This window comes from Bos grunniens, chromosome 7, assembly GCF_055505025.1.
Source record: "Bos grunniens cultivar Pamir isolate PY7600 chromosome 7, Bosgru_T2T1.0, whole genome shotgun sequence".
NCBI lineage: Eukaryota > Metazoa > Chordata > Mammalia > Artiodactyla > Bovidae > Bos > Bos grunniens.
In genome coordinates this window covers 16,103,754-16,125,671 of record NC_141171.1, presented here as the reverse complement: position 1 = coordinate 16,125,671, position 21,918 = coordinate 16,103,754, and the positions used below count along the sequence as shown (strand labels likewise).

Sequence of the window (21,918 nt, the reverse complement as noted above, 5' to 3'; positions counted from 1 at the left end):
AAATGAAGAAGTACAAATATTTTCTCCCTTTTGTTCCACTGTGCCTTCACTTTCTTGACACTTACCTTGATACACGAAAGACTTTAATTTGGATAAAGCCAAACTTACCATTTTTAAATTTATGACTTTACTCATGTACTGGGGAGAGTAAAGAGTTAGGAAGAATCAGTGCCTTTGTTAACTGAACCACAAATGAGCACATCCATTTCCACCACGTCATTAGATTCATTAATACATGTTTTTTTTCCTGAAAGTATTGTCCCTTGGTATACACAGTCTTAACTTGGTTTGTTTGAAGGTAACATCAGAGGGGATGAATACACACCTCACAGAAATGGTGACAATGTTCAAATGTGATAAAAATGAATCGTGAAAATGAAATGCTGTCTTTCTCCCCAGGTGCACAGCATTGTGTCCAGCGCCCAGACCAAGAGTACCCCAACAGGAAGAGAAATCGCTGCCTCCCCAAAGTCCTGACCTTTGTGGCCTTAGAGGGTTCTCTGGGGATGTCACTGGCCTGCACAGCTCCGTGCTTGTGTCCTCATGGCTGTGGTTTTGTGGGTCTTTGTGAAGCACCGACACACCCCCATAGTCAAGGCCAATAACCGGGCTCTCAGCCATGTCCTGCTCATCTCCTTCCTCCTATGCTTCCTCTGCTCCTTACTCTTCATCAATCATCCCCACACAGCCACCTGCATCCTCCAACAGATCACATTGGAAGCTGTGTTCACTGTGGCTGTGGCCACTGTTTTAGCCAAAACCCTGGCTGTGATCCTGGCATTCAAGGCCAGGAAACCAGGAAGAACAATGAGGCGATTGCTCTTAACAGGACCTGCTATGTCTTTCCCATGTACTCCATGATCCAGGTGATCATCTGTGGAGTCTGGCTGGGAGCCTCTCCCCTTTTCCTTGAGATGGACACTCACTCTGAGCCCAAGGAGCTCCTCATCGTGTGCAACAAGGGCTTGGTCACTGCCTTCTACTGTGTCCTGGACTACCTGGGCTCCTTAGCCCTGGGGATCTTCTCCTTGGCTTCCCTGGCCAGGAAGCTGCCTGACACCTTCAGTGAAGCCAATTTCCTGACCTTCAGCATGCTGGTGCTCCTCAGTGTCTGGGTCACCTTCCTCCCTATCTGCCACAGCACCAAGGGCAAGGTTATGGTGGCCATGGAGATCATCTCCATCTTGGCCTCTAGTGCTGGGCTCCTAGGCTGTATCTTTGCCCCAAAGTGCTATACCCTCCTGAGACTTGAGAACTCTCTGAAAGGTTTAAAGTATCAAACAGATTCTAAGAGAAATCTGCATTCAGGTTTTATCTCATAGTAAGTTGCTATTACACTTGGCTTTTGAATAGTATACCAGATAGATACTATTCATTCCAATACTAGAGAGCAGCAAGCTGCCATTAGCAGTATACCAGATAGGTATTTCGTCTTCATTCCAATAATAGCATCAGAATTGCTTTACAGCTATTTTGCAGAGGATCTGTTTTCTCTTTTTAAAAGTCTCAGTCATTTAGAGTTATGGATAGATGTTCTATCTCAGATTAACGGCTCCTCAAAGCTCCTGCTACTGAATCTAGCTGGGTCCTCCGTCATTAAGTATTCAGTAAGTACATCCTTATTGTTTCTTCCATTCCTGTATCCAGAAAGTTCATTTTCTCTGTAAAAACATTTTGGGCCACCCTTTACTGTATTATGTCTGACAAGAGGAAAGATTCCTATTAGGAGAAAATACTGAAGGTATACATGCTTTTCACACATTAGTGCAATTCATTCAGAGATTTTTATTGAAAATAAAATTTTAACTGAAAAATAATTTTTTTCTGAATGCAGAAAGTAGCCAGTGAAAAATACTGGTAGCTATGGTGGATTCATGTTGATGTTTGACAGAAAACAACAAAATCCTGTAAAGCAATTATCCTTCAATTAAAAAATTAAATTTTTTAAATTACTGGTAGTATATTTTCTTCACTCAAATCATAATTTTGCAATTTACTTAAAATAGAAACTTAATCTTAACTTCTGAGTTTCCAAATAAATATGGGCTTTTTCTGGAGTCTCTACATTTTCAGTTTGTCCAGTTTTTTCCTCCAATAATGAACTTCTGAGAAATATTTTGGTATGTTACTTTTTCCCACATCCTCTCTCATTTTATCCCCCCATAAAAGTTATTTCTCTTTGAATAAATTCCTTTCCTTGTGAATCTGAGAATCAGCATCTCTAATTTCTAAAAATTATACTATGTTTCTATCTATATCATACTGAGTTATTTGTCTTAAAGAAAATGAGCTCATTAAAATGTTTTAACCATGGATAAAGATGGTATTCTCTATTTAATGAGGAATTTTATTTCCTCTCAATGCTTTAGTTTTTCTTTTTCTCTGTTGTTCAGTTGCTATGTCTGACTTTTTGGGATCCCATGGACTGCAGCATATTAGGCTTCCCTGTCCGTCACCATCTTCTGGAGTTTGTTCAAATTCATAGGTCCATTGAGTCGTGATGCCATCCAACCATTTCATCCTCTGCACCTCCCTTCTCTTTTTGCCTTTGATTTTTCCTAGCATCAGGGTCTTCTCCAGTGAGTCTGCTCTTTGCATCAGGTGACCAAAGTATTGGAGCTTCAGCATCAATCCTTCCAATGAATATTCAGGATTGATTTCCTTTAGGATTCACTGGTTGGATCTCCTTGCTGTCCAAGGGACTCCCAAGAGTCTTTTCCAGCACCACGATTCAAAAGCATCAATTCTTTGGCACTCAGACTTCTTTCTGGTCCAACTCTCACATCCTTACATGACTACTGGAAAAACGATAGCTTTGACTATATGGACCTTTTTTTCTTTCAGAGCCACGTCTCTTTTTAATATGCTGTCTATGTTTGTCATAGCTTTTCTTCCAAGAGGCAAGCATCTTTTAATTTCATGGCTGCAGTCACCATCCACGGTGGTTTTGGAGCCCAATAAGATCTGCCACTGCTTCCACTTTTTCCCCTCTATTTGCCATGAAGTGATGAGACTGGAGGTCATGATCTTAGTTTTTTTAATGCTGAGTTTTAAACTCATCTCTTTCACCCTCATCAAAAGGCTCTTCAGTTCCTCTTCAGTTTCTGATCAACCACCTCAGAAATGCATGTACTTTATTTACATTACATTAAAATACATAAAGAAAGAAATGACAGAATTACCAAAATGAATTTGTTAATCCACAACCATGGTAGAGAACTTTAATTCACATCTATTGGTAATTATGTTTAAGAGAGAGGGGGAAAAGCTTCAGGTACATACTATTAATGTATCTGAAAACATGTTTAGCTTGAGTTAATGAGAATACACTCTATATCTGAAAATTAGAGAATACACAGGTGGCTCACTGGTGAAGAATCCACTTGGCAAGACAGGAGACACAGAAGACTCCACTTTGATCCCTGGGTAGGGAACATCCCTTGGAGAAGGGAAGAACAGCCCACTCCAGTATTCTTACCTGGGAAATCCCATGGACAAAGGAGCCTGGAGGGCTACAGTCCATGGGGTCGCAAAAAGAGTCAGTCACAACTGAGCACACACACACATATACACACACACACACACAGTTTTCAAATAATCTTGGAGCATTTATAAAATGACCAACTAATAATATTATTCAGCAGGACATTAACAGAACACCACCTCAAAAACAAACAAAAAAGAATCACTTGAGTCTCAACCACATAGGTTACTTATAAATCATGTAAGAAGTCTAGGAATAAGCAGCCTGTAGGTGATAGAGCCAATCAGAGCCTCTTAGGGAGCCCACTCATTGTGATTTTTGCCATACTGTGGTCATTGTCATCATGATCAAAATATAGTTCTTCCAACTCTACAGCTTGACTCCACAAGAATGAATGGGTAAGATGAACAGGATATGGGTGAGGCAGACAAGCCAGACAATGATGTGTCCCCCTCACTCCCCTCTGTGACTTCCACCTACTTCTCATGGACAGCAGAGCAGAACACCTCCCTGGGCTTTGGGGATGCCCTGTGGATTGACTATTTTCAATACTATTCATCAACAACTTGAAAAAAAGTTTAAAGAAAAAAATCTGCTTCCTCTTTTAAGAAAATATAGGGGGAAATGGACATTGGGAAAGAGGCTAAAAATAACTGCCATACTAGGATGGAAAGACAAAAAAGAATCAGCATAATAAAATCCACTTAATAAAAATGCCATTAAATTAGGAAAAAGTATATAGCAATTTAGCTATTTAGCAATTGCTAAAAGGTGTTTAGCAATTATCCTAGCTTTTCCTAGGATAAACTAAATCACTCAGGCAATAGTCAGAAATATCTTTATGAATATGCAGTGTATTCATAGTTTTAGAGTCAATGATGATAAATGTATTACATACAAAACTACAGAACATAACTTAAGGTTTATTTTAGGGCACAGCTGCAGACACAAATGTTGTTACTTAATCAAAAGACTGAAAATTAAAGAACTAGTTGCCCCACCCTAAGGATGAGACACTGAAAGGTAATCCCACACTTTTAACATTTACCCTTTTCCATTCCCATTTTAAAGTATTCCATGGCCACTCAGAGAAGAGCTAAGGCAATCTCATGCTGAATACCTTCTTGGGCTCCCTTCCCGAAGCCCCTCCTGGGTGACTTCACACAATTCAACAAAGACAGAAGTCATCGAAAGACTTTCCAAAATTAATCCACTCACAGGTTTTTGCATCCAGGAATTTCATACTTTTCCTAAGGTAAGAGCTATCATTAAAGGCATTCCCTCCTTCTTTATACTCACAAGTTTAAGGAATGTGGGAAACTGGCTTTCCAATACTGATGCCATTCAATGGTTTGTTCTCTCCAGAATCGATCCTCATGTCTCTTAAAAACTGAAAGAACCCTGAAGGCTTTCCCATCGTACTTGGTACTTGAAATTTCATCTTCTGTTAACAAAAACGCTTGTGCTACAGGGTTTTCCACATTCCTTACGTGAGTGTTCCTCTGTAGTGATTCCTCTCACATGTTCTAAGGGACATTTTAAGGGACAAGTGTCCCTAAAGGCTTTTACATTCTGATGATGTTCATCAGATTTTCCCTGCCACATGACTCCCTAGATATCACGACTGTATTCCTCAGATTTATCCCCAATACATAACCTTTTATGTACGTTAGGGTGAGTTTGAGCTTAAAGTTTATCATGAAGCTTGGACTTATGAGGTTTCTTTCATGAGTGAATTTACACAGGAGTTACCGAATATTACTTCATATTGAATTGACTGAAAGAAAGAGGGTCTCCTGAAGGCCCCCTTTCAGTGACTTCTCAGATGGTTCCCAACAATCTTTGTTTCCTGATATTCACATTGAGCATGGTCTCTTCCCACAATGTATCAGGAGTGATCTGTGTGACCCTTAAAGTACTGAAGAAGTGATGATATGTCCTTCTGGGACAAGGTCATAAAAGACACTGTAGCTTCTGCATTAGCTCTTCTTTAAATCCAATGCTTTGGGACGACCCTGCTTCTACATCATAAAGATATTTAACCCTGTAGAGAATCCAACACGGTGAGTAAATGAAGGTTCCCTGCCAACACCCAGCGACTAACTTGCCAGGTGTGCCAGTGAGCCATTTTGGAAGTGGACTCTTTGGCAATAAAGTGGAGGATGGCAGCTCCTGCTGACATCTTGATTGCAACCTCATGAGATCCTGACCAGAACTACACTGATAAGCTGGTTCTGAATTCCTGATCTATAGATAACATATGTTTGCTGTTTAAAGCCACTATGTTTCAAGGGGAAATTTGTTATGCAGCAGCAGCTGACTCATACATCTAGACTGTGAGTTGTCACAAGTTGTCTGAGAGATAAGAAATCAGTTACTGCATTCATATCCACCTGTTATGTATTCTCTTGTGCACAGAAAGGTAAGAATTAGTGGTGAAAGATTTTCCACAATGATTACATTCATAGGGTTTTTCTCCAGTGTGAGTTCTCACATGTTTCTTAACAGCTGAGAGATTATTAAATGCTTTCCCGCAGTTACTGCATTCATAGGGTTTCTCACCAGTATGAATCCTCTTGTGAACAGTAAGAGAAAAGCTACTGCTGAAGGACTTTCCACACTGATTACACTCATAGGGTTTTTCTCCAGTATGAGTCCTCATATGCTGTGTCAGATATGAGCTCTTCCTAAAGGTTTTCCCACAGTCATTGCATTCGTAAGGCTTCTCTCCTGTATGAATACTATTGTGCCCAGTAAGGGAGGACCTCGTGCTGAAGGCCTTGCCACACTGATTACATTCATGGTGATTCTCCCTCGTATGAATTCTCTTGTGGCTTTTGAGGTTACAACTAGTGCGGAAAACATGAAAACACTGGTTACATTCATAGGGTTTTTCTCCAGTGTGAATTCTCACATGCAGTCTAAGAGAGGAAGGATCATTGAAGGCTTTCCCACAGTCATTACATTCATAGGGTTTCTCCCCATTATGTATTCTCTTATGAATAGTAAGGTAAGATCTACTGCTGAAGGATTTTCCACACTGATTACAGTCATAGGGTTTTTCTCCAGTATGAATTCTTTTGTGCTGAGTAAGGTTAGATTTTGTGCTGAAGACTTTAAAACACTGATTACATTCATTGAGTTTCACTCCCAGATGACTTCTCTCCTGTTAAGAGATGAACGAAATCTATATAACATTTTTTAATATTCAATGCTGTTATACAAATTTTCTCTCCCAGGAATTCTGTTACATTATTATCATTGATGTTGCAGCTATCTATTTTAAATGCTTGTTAAATGGCTTCTACCCGGTCTGAGCTTTTACAAGTTAAGAAAGGATAGACAGATGCATTGCCACAAGTCCTTATCATATTCACAGAGCATTTTCTGATAAGTTTAAGACTACTCTATATTTTGACAGTCACATTTAAGGAAGTATTTACTTGTGGGAACTCTCAGCAAAGAAACACGTCTGGAGCTAATTTATAATTTTCTCCAAATTTACAACTGATTTACAGTATCTCTCCTGAGACACCATTATCTCACATGTTAATGACATTTCCCGATAATGACTCCCCTGATTATTTGTTGCTTTTCTAACTTATGAAATTTTCCTACTGAGAAAAACCAGCAATTACCACATTGGTCTTACCGCTCTAACATCATTAGAATGTTCTTTTCTAAAAATAGGCTTCTTTGGAGTTAACCATTTTGCTTTAAGTACCGTCTCCAAATCTAAAACAAATTGAAAAGAAATTTAAGTTAATGGTGAAAAGAAATATGAGTAAAGACAAACTGAGGGATTAGGGTTTTTGAGGAGGTTTTCAAGGAAAGGCATATGAGTATACAAATTACAGGTACTAAAAAAGGACTCTAAAAGGATTAGGATTGATCAGAGATTTACACTATAGGAGGAATTATCAGGAAGGTAAAGTTCCAGGAAGGAATCAGAAAAAGGGCTCATATGAGACTTATTTAAAAAGGAAAAGGGACATTTTTTTCCCCCTCTGAGTCCAAAGTAAAGTAGGAGACATTGAACAGAGGGTTAAAGAGCAAAGAAAGAAGGTCCATGAGGAAGCTCATACCAAATCTCTGTGGCCATCTCTGTCAGAAAAGAGCACATTTCAGGTATTTCCTAATGTAACACTCACATGCCCTGAATCACTGGCTAGAGCTACGCCTCAAAGACTATTCCTCATATCCTCCTAGAGCTCACCTGGACGGGTGTCTGGGAGAATTCCTCCTTCCTCTGTCACCACCTTGTCTTCTTGCTCCAACTGGGAGATCAGACTGGGTTTATCAACATGATATCCTATTCATGGAGAAAAGACATGTGCCATTGGGGGGCTGTGCAAGTGACAAGCAACTCTATGAAACTGAAGCCAAGAATTCTGAAGATAGGGAAATGTGGCTTTTGGAACAACGGAATAATTATATCTAAATTCTAATGACTATAGTAACTCTCAGGAAACAAAAGTACAAACAATCTCGTTCAATATCCAGGGTGACAGAGCACACACAGTCCCAAAGTCCATACCCAAGTTTAAATACACAATACAAATGCTATAAAGCTTTTAACTATAGAAAATATAAAGTCAGGGGAAGGAATATTCAGCTCATAGGGAAGGCGCTAAAGAACTCTACGAGCATGGGGGCCATATCTGTCTCCTTCATCATCATACTCCTACACCCCAGAAACAGAGAAAAGCTTGAAGTCTTGTGAGAAAAAACAACAATGAACATCATAGAATATGGAACTTCAAAAGTCCCTCCCTCTACAGAAACAGTGAATAAACTGGAAAAACTATCAGAATAACTTTATCAGAACCCTGAAAACTTACCAAAACTCTACGGCAACCAGGAAAATGCTTAATCAAGGGCAAAAAATAGCTGACATTTTTAAGTGACCCTTGACTCATCCTCTGTTCCGTGCTTTGGCTATGACATTGAAGACAATTCCTAGTACTAGGGAGAGCAGGATAGACCCTATTCTCAACACACTGTGGTGGTTTGTTTTGACCTTTCTGGTGGCTCCCTGAAGGACTGGCTCAAAGGGCTTGCCTTTACTTATCTAACCCCAAACTCTCCAAAGATTGAGCTGGTTACACAGTGAGCTTGTGCTGAAGGCATTAAAAAGGCAATATATTAGCCACTACTTCCTGAGGCAAATGGAAACAGCAGAGGAAAACAAAAGGCAAACCAAGAAACCTAAAACAAAAGTATAACCTAAAATGTTTTGGGGAATTTTTATAAAGCTTTTTGAAAAGCTCCCTCATATTCCTTTGAATCTGGAAAGCCACATGCATACCAGTCTTGGGCACATGCTCAGAAAAGACATGAGAGGGCATTAAGTCCTCACCTATGACAGACCTTCAGGCTCAGCACAAGGAGGAAGTGAAAACTAAGGCAAAGTTGTAAACTGCCTGAGTTTGAAGATATGCCCCTGTATAGAGACACTAGGAGCTTTTTTCTTTTTTGTTCCAACTGTTTAAGGAAATCTCTGGTAAATCATTAGTTAACCATTAAGCTAGGGCTTCACTGGTGGCCAAAGAAAGGCAATGCCAAAGAATGCTCAAACTACCACACAATTGCACTCATCTCACACGCTAGTAAAGTAATGCTTAAAATTCTCCAAGCCAGGCTTTAGCAACACATGAACTGTGAACTTCCAGATGTTCAAGCTGGTTTTAGAAAAGGCAGAGGAACCAGAGATCAAATTTCCAACATCTGCTGGATCATCAAAAAAACGAGAGAGTTCCAGAAAAACATCTATTTCTGCTTTATTGACTATGCCAAAACCTTTGACTGTGTGGATCACAATAAACTATGGAAAATTCTGAAAGAAATGGGAATACCAGACCACCTGACCTGCCTCTTGAGAAACCTATATGCAGGTCAGGAAGCAACAGTTAGAACTGGACATGGAACAACAGACTGGTTCCAAATAGGAAAAGGAGTTCGTCAAGGCTGTATATTGTCACCCTGCTTATTTAACTTATATGCAGAGTACATCATGAGAAACGCTGGACTGGAAGAAGCACACACTGGAATCCAGACTGCCAGGAGAAATATCAATAACTTCAGATATGCAGATGACACCACCCTTATGGCAGAAAGTGAAGAGGAACTAAAAAAAGTGATGATGAAAGTGAAAGAGGAGAGTGAAAAAGTTGGCTTAAAGCTCAACATTCAGAAAACTAAGATCATGGCATCTGGTCCCATCACTTCATGGCAAATAGATGGGGAAACAGTGGCAACAGTGGCAGACTTTGTTTTTCTGGGCTCCAAAATCACTGCAGATGGTGATTGCAGCCATGAAATTAAAAGACCCTTACTCCTTGGAAGGAAAGTTATGACCAACCTAGATAGCATATTCAAAAGCAGAGATATTACTTTGCCAACAAAGGTTCGTCTAGTCAAGGCTATGGTTTTTCCAGTGGTCATGTATGGATGTGAGAGCTGGACTGTGAAGAAAGCTGAGCGCCAAAGAATTGATGCTTTTGAACTGTGGTGCTGGAGAAGACTCTTGAGAGTCCCTTGGACTGCAAGGAGATCCAACCAGTCCATCCTAAAGGAGACCAGTCCTGGGTGTTCACTGGAAGGACTGATGCTGAGGCTGAAACTCCACTACTTTGGCCACCTCATGCGAAGAGCTGACTCATTGGAAAAGACCCTGATGCTGGGAGGGATTTGGGGCAGGAGGAGAAGGCAACGACAGAGGTTGAGATGGCTGGATGGCATCACCGACTCGATGGACATGAGTTTGGGTGAACTCTGGGAATTGGTGATGGACAGGGAAGCCTGGCGTGCTGCGATTCACGGGGTCGCAAAGAGTCGGACACAACTGAGCGACTGAACTGAACTGAACTCACTGGTGGCTCAGGGTAAAGAATCTACCTGTGAAGACAGGAGCCAGAGGTTCAATCCCTAAGTCAGAAAGATCCCCTGAAGAAGGGAATAGCAACCCACCCTACTCTTCTTGCCTGGGAAATCCCATGGCCAGAGGAGCCTGGTATGCTATAGTCTATGGGGTTGCAAAGAGTTGGACATAGAAACTAAAACAACAACAATAACCATTAAGCTAACTGAACAGTTTTCAGTGGCCATGTACAACGAATACTGACATTACAAAAATGAGTTCAAAAAGATCACTAAACATGCATATCACACCAACTATAACAAACAACACCAACAAACTCTAGGGATGGGGAAATAAGTGATTCCAGAATTATGTTACAACATTCTAAATGTCTAGTTTTCAACAACAACAAAAAACTATAAGGCAGGCAAATATACAAAAGTATTTAGATAGCATATTAAAAAGCAGAGACATTACTTTGCCAAGAAAGGTCTGTCTTGTCAAGGCTATGGTTTTTCCAGTAGTCATGTGTGGATGTGAGAGTTGGACTATAAAGACAGCTCAGTGCCAAAGAATTGATGCTTTTGAACTGTGGTGTTGGAGAACTCTTGAGATCCAGCTAGACCATCCTAAAGGAGATCAGTCCTGAGTGTTCACTGGAAGGACTGATGCTGAAGCTGAAACTCCCAATACTTTGGCCACCTGATGCAAAGAACTGACTCACTGGAAAAGACCCTGATGCTAGGAAAGATTGAGGGCAGGAGGAGAAGGGGATGACAGAGGATGAGATGGTTGGATGGCATCACCGACTCGATGGACATGAGTTTGAGTGGACTCCAGGAGTTGGTGATGGACAGGGAGGCCTGGTGTGCTGTGATCCATGAGGTCGTGAAGAGCTGGACACAACTGAGCAACTGAACTGAACTGATGGTCCATTACAGGAAAAAAAAAATTAGTAGAAACTATCCTTGAGGAAGCCCAAATTTGGGGCTTGGTGACTACACCAAGAATTTAAATTAACTATTTTAAATATGATCGAGGACCTAAAGGAAACCATAAAAACAAATTCTGATCAAAGAGAAAATATCTTAAAGAGAGAAATTATAAAACAAAACTAAACATAGATTATGGAGCCGAAAAGTACAACTAAAATGAAAAATTCAGAGGAGGGGTTCAACAACAGACTTGAGCAAGAAGAAAGAATCAGTAACTAAGAAAATAAGACAATTTATACTACTCAGTCTGAAAAACAGAAGGAAAGAAAAGAAATAAAATACGGCCAGCACCTAAAAGACCCACAGGATACCAACATACACATAATAGGAGTCCCTTAAATGAAGAAGAAAATGGACAGAACGGATATTTAAAGAAATAATGGCTAAGAATTTCCCCAAATTTGATGAGACATAATGTACACAACCAAGAAGCTTAACAAACCCAAGACAGGATAAACTCAAAGAATCAGAATCCATCCTAAAACACAATATAATTAAATTCTGAGAAGTCAAAGAGTATCCCTGACAGCAGCAAGAGAGAGGTGATTCAACACATATATAGAATCATTGGTAAGAGTAACAGCCAATTCTGGATGAGAAAGCATAGGCAACAGACATTGGAAGATATACCCAAGCTACTATAAAAAAAAAAGTTAAACAAAGATTCTATATGTAGCAAAACTGCCCTTTAAAAATAAATCAAGACATTCCTATAAATAAAACCTGAATATCTGTCATTAACATATCTATCCTACAAGAAATGCTAACAGGAAAATTTTAAGCTTGAAATGAATGGGCAATGAATACTGACTCAAATCCACACAAACATATGAAGAACACCAATAAAGGAAAATACACAGGTAAATATAAACATCAAAAACAATTATTTTTGAATTGTTAATTCCTTGTTATTTTCAGCTGTGACTCCCCTTTTTTCCCAATATGATTTAAAAGAGAAATGCCTGTGTTAACGGGACACAATGTATAAAGATATAATTTGTTTAAAAAAAAAAACAGTATAAGGAGGGGTGCAGCTGCTGCTGCTAAGTCACTTCAGTCGTGTCTGACTCTGTGTGACCCCAGAGACGGCAGCCCACCAGGCTCCCCCGTCCCTGGGATTCTCCAGGCAAGCACACTGGAGTGGGTTGCCATTTCCTTCTCCAATGCACGAAAGTGAAAAGCAAAAGTGAAGTCGCTGAATCGTGTCCGACCCTCAGCGACCCCATGGACTGCAGCCTACCAGGCTTCTCCGTCCATGGGATTTTCCAGGCAAGAGTACTGGAGTGGGGTGCCATAGCTAATCTTTTGTATACTGAATTAAAGTCGATATTAAGTCAGAACAGACTGTCTAAAATTAAAACTGGAATCCCTCCCACAACCACTAAGAAAATAACTAAAAAACAGAAACAGAAATGAAAAGGGAATCAAAATGATCCACTAGAAAATACCTAACACAAAAGTAAACAATAATGGAGGAGCAAAAATGATATAGAGCGCACAGAAGACAGCAGAATGACACGACTAAGCCCTTCTTCTAAGGAGTTCCATTAAAGGTAAATGGATTAATCTGGCGCAGTTAAAAGACAGATTTTAGTAGAACGGATAGGAAATAATCAATGATACATGATCTATAAGAGACTCACATTATATCTAAAGACACTAACAGGTTGAAAATCAACAAATGGAAAAACAAATTCCATACAAACAAGAGATAAAAAAGAGAGAATGTGGCTATACTACTATGAGGCAAAACAGACTTTAAGACAAAAACTGTTACAAGACACACAATGATTAAGAGATCAATTAATCAAGAATATATGATAATTACGGACATATACTACTTAACAACTAAGGCCTAAAATGTATAAATTCAAAACTCACAGAATTGAAGGGAGAAATATATCTACAATAATAGTTGCAGACTTCAATGCCCCACTTTTAATAATGGATAATGGGTAGAACAACTTGTTAAAAGATCAATAAGGAAACTCAGGACTTAAACAATCCTATAAACTTACTAGACCTCACACACATAAAACACTTTATTCAACAACAGAATATATATTCAACTCAAGAGCATACGTTAGTTCACAAAACAAGTCTACATAAATTTAAAACCAATAAAATCATATAAAGTATCTATTGGATCATGACAGAAGCAAACTAAAAGTAAGTAATAGAGGATATATATTGAAAAATTTAATATTAAGAGGACAATACTAGGGCTTCCCAGGTGGCACTAGTGGTCAAGAACCCATCTGCCACTGCAGAAGAAGTAAGAGAAGCGGGTTTGATCCCTGAGCTGGGAGGATCCCCTAGAGTGCGAGATGGAAACCTGCTCCAGCATATTGGCCTGGAAAGTTCCATTGACAGAGGAGCCTGGCAGGTTATACAGTCCATAGGGTTGCAAAGAGTTGGACACAACTGAGTGAGCACACACCCAAGATAAGAATACTAACCAAAATCATCTACAGATTCAATGAAATCACCATCAAATTTCTAACAGCCTTTAAAAAAAAATAAAAAAATGGACAAGCTGATCCTAAAATTCATATGGAATTGCCAAGGGATCCTGAATAGACCAAAAGCAATCTTGAAAAAGAACTAAATAGGAAGAATCCCATCTACTGACATTACCTCAAAGTAACAGTAATGAAGACAACGTGGTACTGGCACAATGAGAGACCCATCAGGTTATGTCAGGTTTCCATAGGTTAATGGGAAATAACTGAGAGTAATAAGCTCACATGCTTACGGTCAAATAACTTTTGGCAACTGGGCCAGAACAGTTCAATGGGGGAGGGAATAGTCTCTGCTACAAAGGTGCTGGGACAACTGAATTAATACACACCAAAGAATTAAGCTGACACTTTCTCCAAGCCATATAAAAATTAACTCAAAATAGGTAAACGATTTCACTGAAAAAGTAAAACTAGAACATTTTGGAGAAAAACATAGAGGCAAAATTTCAGGACCTTGGACTTGGCAATAACTAGGTATGATACCAAAAGCAGAAGGAAAAAGAAAGAAGTGCATAAACTGGACCGCATCAAAAGTAAACTTTGTGTATCAAAGGACACTGTCAAGAAAATGAAAAGATATCACACAATGGGAGAAACCTTTTGCAAACAGGGTCTGGCATTCAGAATATAAGAAACTTCCAAAACCAAAAAAAACAACAATTAAAAAACTGGCTTGAAAAGATATTTCTCCAAAAATGATATACAGTCAACAATTACATGAAAAAATGTTCTGTTTCATTAGTAATTAGGGAAATGCAAATCAAAACATGTAACAGGAAATGGCAACCGACTCCAGTATTCTTGCCAAAATTCCATGGACAGAGGAGCCGGCAGGCTACAGTCCTGGGAACACAAAGAATCACAACAGAGCACGCGTTCAAGCCAAAACAGGTGAGATACCACATTATGCCCAAGATGATGGCTATCTTCAAAAAAGCAAATATTGGGGGAAGATATGGAGAAATTGGAACTCTCACACAGTGCTGCAGCTGCTGTAAAAAACAGGTTGGTGGTTCCTCAGGAAACTAAGCATAGTAATGTAAAAGCCAAAATTCCACCCCTAGATACATACCAAAGAGGAACTGAAAATAGGTGTTTAGACAAACGCGTGTGCACAAATATTCATAGCAGCGTTATTTAAACTAGCCAGTAAGTGGAAACCACCCAAATGTCTATTAACCAATGAATCAAAAAACAAAATGTGGTATATCCATAAAATGGATTGTTCAGTCATAAAAAGGAATAAAGAACCTATAAATGCTACAATACAGCTAAACCTTTAAATATTAAGTTGCCTGAAAGAAATGGGAAAGATCACATATTTCATAATTCCACTGATATGAAAATACTCCAAATAGGCAAATCCACAGAAACAGGAAGCAAATTAGTAGTTGTAGGCAGTGGGGGGGTGGGGAAGATAACAGGTACTGATCAATTAATTGGTACAGGTTTAAGGGTGATGAGAATGCTCTGAAATTAGTGTTGATGGCTGCACAACTCTGACTATATCAAAAGACAAGCAATTATCCTTCAATTATAAAAATTTTTTAAATAAATTAAAAAAAAACTTTTAACGATTAAAATGGTAAATTTTATGTTATATGAATGATAGACACCTCAATTTTTAAAAAGTCTTGTTATCTGAGTCATTAAATAAATGCAGGAATAATGTAGAGCTTACCAAGCGATGCCAGGTTCCTGCAGTTCTCCAGCATCACGTCTCTATACAGTTTTCGCTGAGAAGAGTCTAGCAGTGCCCACTCCTCCTGGGTGAACTCCACGGTCACGTCCTCAAAAGTCACCAAGTCCTAAACCACCATAAACACCGTGGCTTAACTAAGGGCCGTCCCCACCAATGCTGAGAGAAAAAGAGCTAAGGACAACAAGAGTAGGGAGAGAGAGTCCAAAGCAGGAGCTGTATGGGCAGGGTTCTGAGCTCTGCTCTCGACTGCTCCTGGGCTCGGCCCTGGACACTCATCTCCTGTCTACTCATGCCCACCCCCAGGGCCATGTGTGCCCCTAACACACAGGCAATTTTCTTTTCCAGTGAGACCGTGACATCCTGCAATCGAATTCCCCTCAATCTCAAAGGCTGAGCACAGGCCTAAGACACTGCAGAAACCAGAGAAGTACTTTGCAAATGGATGAAAGATGCCCCAGTGGCCACCAGCAACTGCCTGAGTTTAGGACACAGTCATGTGTTTCCTTAGCTTCCCCTTAAAACTCTCACAAAAGGGGGCTGGTGGTGGAGGGGAGGGAAGGAATGGGAGTTTGGGATTAGCAGAGGCAAACTATTATATACAGGATGGATAAACCACAAGTCCTACTGTATAGCACAGGGAACTATATTCAGTGACCTGTGATAAACCATAATGGAAAGAATATGAAAAAGAAAATATATGTGTGTGTGTATAACTGAGTCACTTTGCTGTACAGCAGAAATTATCATTGTAAATCACTAATACCTCAGTAAAATTAAATAACAAAACTCTCAGCAAAACATGGTGTAGACAGTGACCTTGTAGGAAGCTCGACATGGCAGCAAATGCTGACATGTGCTGACATTGTAAGGGTTGCCCCAAACCCTCCGCCAGATGCCTGAAAACCTGATCCAGCTCCAGGTCACTGAAGGGACAAGTCCAACTTCTGGTCAAAGGAATACAATCTGGAAACAGGAATGTCTGACTCACCTGTAACCAGTCTGTCAGGAAGCCACGGGCCAACCCTTCCTTCTCTGCGTATCCTTTCTGGTGAGGGGCTGTGTACAGGGACGACTGAGCTGGAGAAGAAGAAATATCCCAAGAACCCAGGCTTGCCCGCTATTCTCATTCACAAACCTGGAGGCTTAGGCTTCCTCACCTACTTGTAATTGACTGTATCCCCAACACACAGAGAGGACATACCGACATCCAAACACCCACACCCAGCTTCTCCTGGAGGCAGAATGGAGCTCTGTCTCATTCGGGGTCAGAAAATAGGGCCAAAGGTCTTACACCACACTGGAGGAAAAAAGGACTATTCCTGTTTTGCAGATGAAGAAACTGAACTGCCAAAGGATACCACTGTTACTAGCTTAAGTGTATACAAAGAATCAGAAGTATAATTCAAAAGCTCCCACACATTTGCAACACAGGTGAGGTCTCCCCAGATTCACAAACCAGCTAAGTCCCAAATCCCAAGCAGCAGAGAGTCAGGCCTCCGTGACCTTGGGGCTCCAAGGGTAACACTCACGCCTCATCTGCTCAGCCCCCTCCCTCCACCTGCTCTGCGGTGCATGAGACTCTAGCACCTGGTCAGTTCTGAGGGCTGACCCTCAAACTCACCACAAGTGGGGGACAGGACCATGGTCGCCATCCTGCAATTCAGACAGTAACGTTTTCCTCAGCAACAGGGAGCTGGAGAACCAGGACGCCCCTCCTCTTGTCCCCACAGTGCACTTAGGGCTGGGCTCTGGAATGAATGCGAAAATATGAAGTTGTCACAGTCTCTCTCTCCAGGCTACTGAGGATGAGCCTTTCTTAGACGGTCCACCATGTCCTCCGCCAAAATGTAGTATGTGTTTGTACAAACTGCTACCTTTAAAATGCACTGGCATGCACGTTCTTAACCACTAAGCCAACAAGGAAGCCCAGCAAAGGATTACTGTTTCACTTACTAAGGTTGGGGGTGATTTGTCACGCAGCAATAGGTAACAAATATATCCTCACTTTCAGCAGATTGTCTTGCATCCTACTTCTTAGTCATCTTCGTGAGAAGGAATCTACCTTCCCATCTTGTCACCAAAACTGTGTCCTGCACCATGGTTTTCTCCCTCTCTGGTTATAAACCAGAACCTGGCTTCTCTACAATGCCAGGTGGGGCAGCTCTGATCTGTGCTCCATCCCTTTTAGGAGCTGGACACCAGCAATGATCTCTACTTTGCCCTTCCTTTCGAGCTCTCCCACTCTACTGGACTCCCTCGCACCATTTAAACTCAACGCAGTGTTTTCAGTAGTGAGACACTACTATTCTAACCAGAGTTTTCTTTCTAGTTACCACCCAGTCTCTCTCCCTCGTCACAGCCAAAGTTTTTTTTTCCACTGTCTATCTCATTTCCTCATGTCCCACCCACTCTGAGACACAGTTTTGTTCGGTTTCCACCACTACCTATTCAATTGGTAGAATTGCCACTGATCTTACTTACAGAACAAAGACAGAGACTGCAACTACAATGATACCATTTCTTATCTGTCAGACCAGCAAAGACACAGGGGACCACATCTCTCATTGCCAAGGCTGTACAGAAGAGCACTCTTAGACACTGCTGGGGTACAAACAGCCCCTGTGGAAGGACATCTGTCAACCTCAAGTGCAATGCAAAACATTTATCATATTCCTGTCAATCATACTACAAGGAATCTATTTGAAAGACTGTTGTTTAGTTGTTAACTCATGTCCGACTCTTTGCAACCCCATGGACTGTAGTCTGCTAGGCTCTTCCATGCATGGAATGTTCCAGGCAAGAATACTGCAGTGGGTTGCCACTTCCTTCTCCAGGGGACCTTCCCAACCCAGGGATGGAACCCATGTCTCCTGCATTGGCTGGTGGATTTTATACCGCTGAGCCACCAGGGAAGCCCCTGTCAACATCAGCAGTTCACATTTTCTATTTCTCTGATGACATACATAATCTGAACAGACTGATCACTAGCAAGGACACTGAATCAGTAATCAAAAACCTCTCAGGGAATGAAAGTCCAGGACCAAGCAGCTGCACAGATTAACTTTACCAAACATTCCAAGAACTAACACAAGCCTTCTCAAACTCTTCCCAAAAATAGAAGAGGGGGGAATTCTTTCAAACACAGTTCACAGGGAAAATATTTCCCTGATACCGAAAACCAGACAAGGATGCCACACAAAAAAGAAAAGTACAGGCCAACAGCCCTGATGAACAGATGCAAAAATCCTCAACAAAATATTAACAAACCAAATTCAACAATAAATCATACACCATGGATCACACACCATGATCAAGTAGGATTTATTCCAGGGATAAATGGGTGGTTCAATTCAATCAATGTGGTATACCACATAAACAAAATAAGGAAAAAAATCATATAATTATCTCAACAGATGCAGAAAAAATATTCAACAAAATTTAACATCCATTTATGATAAAAACTCTCCACAAGGCAGGTACAGAGGAAAAATACCTCAAGATAATGAAGGCCATATACAATAAGCCCACAGCTAACATACTCAATGGGAAAAGCTGGAAGCTTTTCCTCTAAGATCAGAAACAGGCAAGGATGCCCACACTCTTGCCACTTCTATTCAACATAGTACTGGAAGTCTCAGCCAGAGCAATCAGGCAAGAAAAAGAAATAAAAGGCATCTAAATTGGAAAGAAAAAAGTAAAACCTTTTCACTATTTGCAGATGGCATGATTTTACATATAGAAAACCATAAAGATTTCACTAAAAAAACTTATAACAATTGAATTCAGTAAAGTTGCAGGGTACAAAATCAATACACACAAATCTGTTGTTTCCTTACACTAATAATGACCTATAAGAAAAATAAATTAAGAAAACAATCCAATTACATAATTGCATCAAAAAGAATAAAATACCTAGGAATTTAACCAAGGGCGTGAAAGACCTATATACTGAACACTATAAGCCATTGCTCTTGCACTTTCGTACAAATTTTAGGTGTTCTATTTCTGTAAGAAATACCACTGGATTTTTGATAGGGATTACTTTCAACCCGTATATTGTCTTGGGTACTATGGACATTTTAACAATATTAATTCTCTCAATCCATGCCTAGAGTCCTAATCCTAGTTTAACCCAAATTATTCTGTGTCCTGGCAAAATCCTCATGCATGAGGGTTCAGTCACTCAGTCGTATCCAACTCTTTGCAACCCCATGAACTGTAGCCTGCGAGGATCCTCTGTCCATGGGATTTTCCAGGTAACAATACTGGAGTGGGTGAGTTGCCATTTCCTTCTCTAGGCAATCTTCCCAACCCAGAGACCAAACCTGGGTCTCCTGCATTGGCAGGGGGATTCTTTATCACCGAGCCACCTGGCAAGCCCGGCAAACCCCTCAGTCGAATAAAAGAGGATAGTTGGTTACCTTAAAATGTGTACTCAAAGCATATCTATTGCATGACAAGCAAGCATTCCCCTTAAGAATGTTACAGACAAGAAAAGACAGAATGAAAAAGGCACACACACAAACACAAACAATTAGTGAAAACCAACAATATAAGATTACTCAAAATGATTCTCTGCAATATAAATTATCAGACTGTATTTCAGAAACAGTTAAAGAAATAAAGTTAATTCTTATTATAAAGCAAGGTGTAGAGTATAATCTGCAGAAACTACTGCCCTACTCTTCCATCTACAAGCTGTTGCTCAGTATTCCTCCAACTGATTTTTAAATCTCACGAAGATAAAATAAACAAAACACAAAATAAAACCAAACACTTGCTCAAAAGACATTTGGTTGCTGGTTAATTCAATTTTGAATTTCTGTTGCCAATATAAAAAAGTACAAATTACTTTTCCCCCCACGCACCCTGTTTTGAATCTTCGTGGAAGATTAATAGGGTTTTAGAAGTCAAACTGAACCAGGCCTGAGGAATGTTGCTGAGCAGTCCGGCTAGTCTTTGGTGGGATAACTTTTAATACTACAGATACACATTAAAAAATGTATACATTTATACTTAAATATATAAAATATACTTAAAATATATAAAATTCTAAAATTTTCGGTGCAAGTAAATCTATATTTGTTACTTATGTACAGTTATTTGTATGTTTGTTTAATGTGCATTTATTTGCACAAAACTGTATTTACTTATTTACACATGCATCACCACACTCCTTACTATCCCATCAAACAATTTTTTTTTAAAAAGATACTTTCACTTTCAGTGACTCCTTGTGTTTACAGCCTGAGCACAGGAAAGGCCTATTAGCAGTTCTGCATAGCTGAGGCTGCTGGAAACTGTTTTTACAAGATCCACATGGTACTCACCTGGTCACACAGAAATCCACGTGTCAATGAGAACAGGTGAACCTTGAGACTGGTTTCAACTCAGACTTGAACGCCAAGATAATTTACTTGTCTGTTGGGGGTGGGGGGGAAAAAAGGATACAAAGATTGCTTTTGAGATTTTGGGGGTGGGGGGGGGCATAATACAATTGCGGGATGGAAGGGCCACACCATTCACTTTTCTTTGTTTGTATTAATATTTACTGCACCGATTCAACACGTAATTGCAGGTTACGACTAGATTTTCCTGATTCTTGTCCAGCCATCTGCCCTCTGAGTAGGAGGAAGCGGCTTCACGCGGTGTGCATTCATTCGCCGTACTCAACTCTTTTAACTGGATAGTGACTGTCTTTTTGTGATTCCAGACACTTTTAACAAGGCTCGTCACTCAAGGGCACTAAAAGTGTCTCCACTAACCTTTTAAGTTCATTCAGGGCTTTGAAGATTTTAAGACCCTAGAACAGGGTTTCCAAACCTCGGCACTATTGATAATGCTTTGTCACGGGGGCTATTTAGTGCACTGTAGGATGTCCAATAGCATCCCTGGCTTCCACCCACTTGAAGCCAGTAGAAGCCCCTCCCATTTTTAACAACCAAAACAATGCCTCCAGGCGACTAAATGTCCCCTAGGAGGCAAAAACACACCGGGGCAAGATGGTGGGGAGATGGGGAACTCTGAGAAGGTGACAGCGGTGCCCAGACCTAGGAGGAAACCGAGGCTATGCGCCGACCTGCCGGGACAGCCTGAGGCCACACGGGTGCAAACGCGGCTCACGGGAAAGGGGGAGGAACGCCATAGCCCGTGACCGGGGTGCCCCAAACTCATGCCCCTTCCTAGACTTCTACAGGAGCCCAGGAGTGCCGGCAGCCCACAGAGTCCTGCCTCTTACAATGATGCCGAACGTACCACGTGAATCCAATCCCCCAGCGGAGAAGACTGTACCCACAGTTCAGCGAGCCGCCCCGCTAATTTCTTCCTCTGTACCATCGACGCTTCCGCTTCCGGTC

The 21,918-nt window shown here is 40.6% G+C and overlaps 1 protein-coding gene and 1 pseudogene across 2 annotated transcripts; one reads left to right on the top strand and one right to left on the bottom strand.

The window, feature by feature from the left end:
- Nucleotides 1-362: 362 nt before the first annotated feature.
- Nucleotides 363-4,703, top strand: LOC147368637 (vomeronasal type-2 receptor 116-like; annotated as a pseudogene). The gene has a single exon (XR_015168491.1). The product of XR_015168491.1 is annotated as a vomeronasal type-2 receptor 116-like (transcript).
- On the bottom strand, nucleotides 1,766-21,893 carry ZNF557 (zinc finger protein 557). Its single transcript, XM_086409530.1, has 8 exons — nucleotides 21,818-21,893; nucleotides 20,893-20,983; nucleotides 17,184-17,310; nucleotides 16,551-16,639; nucleotides 15,542-15,668; nucleotides 7,701-7,796; nucleotides 7,137-7,219; nucleotides 1,766-6,650 (listed from the first exon to the last, which is right to left on the bottom strand). Exons 3-8 carry the CDS (start codon nucleotides 17,212-17,214, stop codon nucleotides 5,868-5,870), a joined length of 1,209 nt encoding a protein of 402 aa, XP_086265656.1. The 5' UTR covers nucleotides 17,215-17,310; nucleotides 20,893-20,983; nucleotides 21,818-21,893; the 3' UTR covers nucleotides 1,766-5,867.
- Between the last annotated feature and the right edge of the window lie 25 nt (nucleotides 21,894-21,918).

Bases quoted from the DNA above. Each gene is read 5' to 3' on its own strand.
- ZNF557 (XM_086409530.1), bottom strand. From the start codon at position 17,214: ATGGCGACCATGGTCCTGTCCCCCACTTGTG. The intron at 16,640-17,183 runs GTGAGTTTGAGG...CTTCTTCTCCAG, and splicing joins GGTCCTGTCCCCCACTTGTG to CTCAGTCGTCCCTGTACACA. The intron at 15,669-16,550 runs GTGAGTCAGACA...ATGGTGGTTTAG, and splicing joins TCCTGACAGACTGGTTACAG to GACTTGGTGACTTTTGAGGA.